General features: G+C 43.4%; 1 protein-coding gene across 2 annotated transcripts in view; it reads right to left on the bottom strand.

Moving 5' to 3' along the window:
• Positions 1–528: 528 nt before the first annotated feature.
• The window catches only part of LOC107121649 (lipase member M-like), a 34,274-nt gene continuing 28,135 nt past the window's right edge, over positions 529–6,667 (bottom strand). Inside the window, exons 8-10 of one of the 2 annotated variants that reach the window (XM_015424611.1) lie at positions 5,510–5,581; positions 3,372–3,437; positions 529–1,480 (exon numbers count right to left, since the gene is read on the bottom strand). In XM_015424611.1, coding sequence (XP_015280097.1) covers positions 1,247–1,480; positions 3,372–3,437; positions 5,510–5,581 — 372 coding nt within the window. In that variant the 3' untranslated portion in view covers positions 529–1,246. The remainder of the gene's footprint in view (positions 1,481–3,371; positions 3,438–5,509; positions 5,582–6,667) is intronic. The other variant, XM_015424612.1, reaches the window with a different exon arrangement.

Below are 6,667 nucleotides of genomic sequence, written 5' to 3'. Positions count from 1 at the left end.
TACTAGTGCCCAGCAGAACCCAGTGCCGATGTGGCAATGCAAGCTCAATCACAATCCAAGCAAGAGGGGCATTTTTGCAAGCCCAGTAGAACCAGTTCAATGTACAAAGTGCCCAGCAGTACCAATGTAATCACAGAGTGCCCAGCAGTACCAGTGGAATCACAGAGTGTCCAGCAGAACCTAGTGCCACTGGCATTTCAAGCTTAAAAGGACTAATCTCAAAGCACAGAGTCACAAATCCAAGTTGGGGGGGGGCATTTTGCAAGCTCTGTGCAAGAAAATGGGAAGAGAACACAAAGGAACTATGACAAAGCAAAAGAAATATCTTGAAACTGACAAGACATTTGGTAAACATTTTAATTTAGCAGAGAAGGTGTCTGTAAATGTATCCATTTATGAACCACATGAACTCCACACTAACTTCTTGAAAGTTCATGGAAAGTTTATGCCAGTTGACCTGCCACAAAGTTCAGGTCGCGAACCATGAACTGCCCAAAATCCATCACTTTAGTTCATGAGCTTGTTCATGCCCATCCCTAATTGTCAGATATTGCCTGAATTTTAAGTGGAGAAGTGACTGATTTCATCACTTTCCAGTAGCCATATTCAAGCAGCTTCCCTTCTGTCATGCTTGGAAGTGCCTTCAGGCTGGGTGGAATTTTACTGAAGCCTCTTCTGAATCTACTGCGTGTCATACCATGAACCTCAGGAGATCCCAAAAGAGGAAATACATCCAGATCTGAATATGGGAGGTCTCCATAGTAAGGTGTCTCTTGCATTTCTACAGTGGTCCTGCTTATGACAACCAGGGGAGCTACAGTCTACCACACCTCTTCCCATTGGCTGAGCTGCACAAGACCCAAAATGGGTTTTCATTTTTCATTTTTCTTCCTCCTACAGTGGAAGAGGCAGGTTCACTCATCCTGCATAAAACATATGGAGGAACTTTATCTAGCATGCTAACAGTAAGGGATGAAGACTAAGGGATTAAACCAAAGGCTTCATAGGTTTTTAAAAGGGGTTTGATGGAAGAGAGTGAAGTATATTATCAAGGTGTTTACTTTGAAAATATAACATTAATTGTTATGGAACCAGTCTCTTCTCTAGGGTGAGCAGGCAGCACACAGGGCTGAGGGTTAAGCAAAGTTCAACACAAGTTATTTTAAATGATATCAGTGGGTTTGACCCAAATTTACTCAAGTGGAAGGAGCTAGTGTAAACTGATTGCCCTTAATCCCAAACAGTCTCACAGATGCTTCTCCATCAGGTCAAGGATTTCTCTGTACAAACGCTGAGGAGCATCAAAGCCCCAAAGGAAGTCAAAGTGGTCCCAGTCAGGAAAATATTGTTGATGGATGAGATTTGTGACTCGTGGTAACAAAGCTTCAATTTCTGCAGGCTGACAAACCCAGTCCCGTCCTCCATGCCATATTGCTATTGGCACAGTGATCTCTTCTATCCTGTACAAGGGAGGAGAAGTCTGAGGAAAAAAACAAACAAAATAACAGTTTGGTGGGAGGTAACAGGATAACAGAATTAACTAGCAATACTACAGAAATATTACCTATAGCAAGATGTGAAGTTCTACCAAAGGTAAAACAAAGGTGAGGAATTTTGAGGGAAACCAAAATACAGTTGATTTGTTGTTGCTGTTGTTCAGTCGCACAGTCGAGTCCGACTCTTCGCAACCCCATGGACCAGATCTCGCCAGGCCCTCCTGTCTTCCGCCATCCTTTGAATTGGGCTCAATTTCATGTTCGTTGCATCTATGACACTGTCTAACCATCTCATCCTTTGCCGTCCCCGTCTTTTTTGACCTTCAGTCTTTCCCAGCATCAGGGTCTTCTCCAGTGAGTGCTCCCTTCTCATTTGGTGGCCAAAGTATTTGAGCTTCAGTTTCATTATCTGGCCTTCCAGGGAACAGTCAGGGTTGATTTCTTTTAGGATTGACTGATTTGTTCTTCTTCCAGTCCAAGGTACTCTCAAGAGTCTTCTCCAGCACCATAGTTCAAAAGAATCTATTATTTGGCCGTCGGCCTTCCTTATAGTCCAACTCTCGCAGCCATACATGACTACTGGGAATGCCATTCCTTTGACCATGCGGATTTTTGTTGGCAGGGTGATGTCTCTACTTTTTATCATGCTGTTTAGGTTCGCCATCGCTTTCCTCCCAAGGAGGTCTTTTAATTTCATGGCTGCAGTCACAGTCTGCGGTGATCTGGGATCCCAGGAACGTGAAGTCTGTCACTACTTCCACGACTTCCCCTTCTATTTGCCAAGGAGTGATGGGGCCAGATGCCATGATCTTAGTTTTTTTGATGTTGAGCTTCAAGCCCACTTTTGCGCTCTCCTCTTTTACTCTGAACAAGAGGCTCTTTAGGTCCTCTTCAGTTTCTGCCATTAGAGTGGTATCGTCTGCATATCTGAGGTTGTTGATCTTTTCCCCAGCAATCTTAATCCCCGCTTGTGATTCATCCAGGCCAGCATTTCGCATGATGTGTTCTGGATGATGTGTTCTGGAATTCTTATGGCTCATACATGGAGTATCTACAATTTCTACCTAAAGTAGATGACGAAGTTTGTCCCCATGAGAACCATTTTAGTTATTTCTCAATAGACTCTTTCGCAGACATTTTAATAGTCTGTTTTACTAAGGGAGAGGCTCAAGTTTTGACCCTCTGTGGTACATAACGTACTTGCTTCTTAGACTGAGAAAAGGATAGATGAACAACCAGTTTAGCAGTATACACACATGTGCGCACACATATTGCCAGCCCAGATGGAGTGCAAGAAATGACTAATGGGGAAGGAACTGGTTCACAATGTAAGAGTGAACTACTGCTTAAGAGTTTGAGATCACTTGACATCTTGAATTATATTTAACAGCACCCTTAGCTTCCCTTGCCTGTGTTCTCTGTTTTTGTTGCACATCCTCTGCACCTGCACACCCAGCACATGTCAGGCTTTAGAATTCAAGGAAAATTAACTCACGTGGCAATTCATGCCTTCCAGTATCCACAGTGCAAGTGAGAATTTAAATTGCTTAAATAATGACACTTTCTCCTTTTTTCCCTGGAATGTGACAGGAAGGACTGCATGGGTGAAGTGTAAAAACTCCAAGAACTTCATCCCAATTTGAGTGGCAAATGAAAAGTCACAGCTATAAATGCTTATAATGGAAACACAGAATAGAAAAAAGGTATAACAACTACAGTAAAGATTATTAATAAAATGTTAAAGAACAACATGAAAAGGAAGGAAATATCCAAATAAAATTGCTTGCATCTGTTTTGCAGACAGAAATGGAGACTCAGACATCCTTTCATCTCTTTGCCAAACAAAAACAGACATAAAACTCAAGCAAATCATACCTTGTTGCATTTATCTGCCAGTCCTACGCCATAGTCATAATATCTGAATTCCCCTGATTTAACTACCTAGGAAAATGAATGAAAACAAGGGGTGGGTGAGTATTGTGGCTTTCACAACAAAGCCTAAAGGAAGCATGGAGAAAGACAATTGCTAAACCTGTTTTATGATGATCAATATCTGGTGAAAGAAAGCAACCACTAAAGATTATCATATCTAAGTTCGACTGACCTTCTTGCCTCCATTTTTATTTATCAGTCTTTTATGTATTAATTAAAACATTTGTACCCTGTCTTTCCCAGGGGTCAAAGTGGCTTACAATATGTAATCAAAAATAATAAAAAGCAGTAAAATCATAATTCAATCTCAAGTACATAAAATGCCTGTGATAGTCCATTAAAGTTCTAGAAGTAGCCCTGTGGAACTCTTCCTAGTAGTCAGGGGCTTATTGGGTTCTGACGTACAAAAGAAGAGTTACTTCTCTGAAGCCCATCCTGGGCAGGAAAGATCTTTTCACTGCAGTGCATGCCCAGTTAAAATCTAGATTAGATTACTGCAACATGCTCTATGTGATGCTGCCCTTGAAGACTGTTCAGAAACTACAGTTGGTACAGAATGCTGTGGCCAAAACACTGAATGGAGTAGGTTGTAGGGACCACGTCACTCCAGTCTTGTTCCATCTACCCTGGCTCCGAATTTGATTCCAGGCCCAATTGACCTTCAGAGTTATATATAACCCTTGGGCATCCGGAGGCACAGAAATGTTTGAAATTAAATAAATAACTAAAATGGCCTTACAGCTCCTCAACATTTCCGAGGACTGTACCCCCTCTCTTCCTCTGGGTGCCTGCTCCATAAAATGGGAGCAATCACAGAGTAAGTTCAAACCCTGCTCAATGTCAGCTGGGCTACCACCAGAAGGTGGTAAACTGACAGTCTTTGCTGGTGCATGGGGAAATACTGGGATATATGGTCCCTTAGATTTGTGGCTTGCAAATCGGTTTCCCAACGTCCAGGTGGGGCCTGGAGGTCTCCAGGCTATAGACATCAGTTCCCCCAAAGAAAATGGGCACTTTGGAGGGTGGACTCTATAGAATTATACCCCACTGAGAACCCTCCCTTTCCCAAACCTATTATTCCCAAAATTCCACCCCCAAATCTCCAGGAAGTTTCCCAACCCAGAGTTGGCAACCCTAGTTCCAAGCCATTAAGGGCTTCGAAGTTCATAACTATCACCTTGAATTGAACTCAGAAACAAACTAGCAGTCAATAAACCTGTTTCAAAACAGGCAAGGTGTGTTTATGTTAGGCCCTAACAATGATCAGTCTGCTGCCTTCTAGACATTATGAATGAGCAAACTTTCATATAGTGTTGAGGATCAGGATTAATTCACATGACTTTTATTGTGGCAGCCAGGATGAATGGCCATTTCCATTTTACTAAAGGCAAAATCATTTACTATCAACTTTGCTATAAATACAGATCTCCAGCGAGCTCACTTTCTCAGCTCCCCTTATCATAGTTTCCCCAGCACACATGCTTATAGGAAAGTAGTCACATGACTGATTCACTACCTTGCAAACTGGATTTCTTTCACCAATAGAGTTCTTCCTTCTGTTCTAAGCTATGTTCATTACAAAAAGGACATGACTTCAAATAAGCTGTTTTGTACCTTCAGACACTGAGTCTAAAGTTCAGTGATTGGCATTAGTTCTCCTATGTCTCAGGCGGAGAATGGTTGTTCGCAGCATCTGCTACCTAATATCCTTTACTAGAGATGTCAAAGACTGATTCTGAGGCTTTGCATGCAAATCAGCTGTTCCACCATTGAGCCATAGCTCCCAAGAGAGAGTAGATGTTTATTACTGACACACTGAGAGTAATAATAGTTAGAATAACCAGGATCCTGAATGTCACCACTGTGATTCAGTCTTCTACCTGAGAACACAATAGCCTAAAAATGCAGATGATTTCTGATTATAAAGGAGTTACATACAGACAAGCTTAGCATTTCTCTTGACTAAATTATTTAGAATCAGAGCCATCTTACAATCCTGTATTTAAATAAATGCTAACATTATATGACAGAGATGTATGCAGACAATATTCAAGAGTTATGTTTATCTTCAGTTACTGTACCTGGCCCCAATGAAGAATATTTTTTACAGAGGTAAAATCTGGGAATCGTGATACGTAGAGATCTGCCCGACTCTGCAAGGCAAATTTGCATTTAGAAGGCAAGTCAAATAACACTTTTACTAGGTAAATAAAATAGCATTTCAGTCTCTCATGCCATTTATCAAGAGAGTTTTGCATGCCATAACATAATTGTTGAAGTGTGAAATCAACTGCTCAAGAAACACTGGCATAAAAACCCTAACATCTGGTACATCGATGGTTAGCCAGGACCATCTCCAAACAATGTGAAGTTATTTCATCTGTTTGGGTCCCAAAAGTAGGTAATATCCCATCCCACGCGAAGTGTTGCCATGCATGCTTAGCATGGATGCACTAGAGCAATAGTTCCCCAAGTGGGTAGTACCACTCCTTGGGTGAGTTTACCAAGGGAGACACTAAGAGGCAAGGGGGTGGAGTGGGGGCCTGGAGGTGGGCCCCTTCTACACTTATTTATAGTTGATCTGACTAGAGCCTGGATGCTGGCAAATGGCACTCCATGTTTCTGCCTCAGCATTGTGCTGGAATCTGGTGGAAACTATCAGAATTTTTAGTAAACACCAGAGGTCTAGTCAGACCAATATACCACATTTTGAGAAACTGTCACCATCCCATGTGTTCCAGCTGCCTTCTGAGCCCAGGGGGCAGGCACATGCAGCAAGCTACGCTCCCTGCTCCCAGAAGCCCTCAGTTAGGCCATGAGGAACAGAGGCAGAGAGGTAAGTTGCAAAGCCCACCCCCTGCCCACCTTCCCCGGCCCGCGCCAAAGCACAGGGCCCAGGGAAGACCTGAAGAGCCCCCCGCCCACCTTCCCGGGCTTGTGCCAAGGTGCTGGGACCCGGGGAAGGCCTGAAGAGGGCCCCCCCGCCCACCTTCCCTGGCCCATGCCGAGGCACCGGGACCCAGGGAAGGCCTGAAGAGCCCCCTTGCCTGCCTTCCCACTTTGATTGGGGGTGCGTGGGCATGGCCTGACTGGTGCAGGGTGGCGGTGGCGGAACCTTGATTGGGGTGAGTGAGGGATCTGTGGGGGGTAGACACCTTTGGGTAGTGAAAGGCGGGGTATAAATCCAATCTGTTCTTCTTCTTCCTCACCTGCCAGGCTATAAGCATCTATATAAGTGA

The sequence above is a fragment of the Gekko japonicus genome, unplaced genomic scaffold (assembly GCF_001447785.1).
Source record: "Gekko japonicus isolate JY-2015 unplaced genomic scaffold, Gekko_japonicus_V1.1 scaffold422, whole genome shotgun sequence".
Classification (NCBI taxonomy): Eukaryota; Metazoa; Chordata; class Lepidosauria; order Squamata; family Gekkonidae; genus Gekko; species Gekko japonicus.
This window is presented reverse-complemented; position numbering and strand designations above follow the sequence as displayed.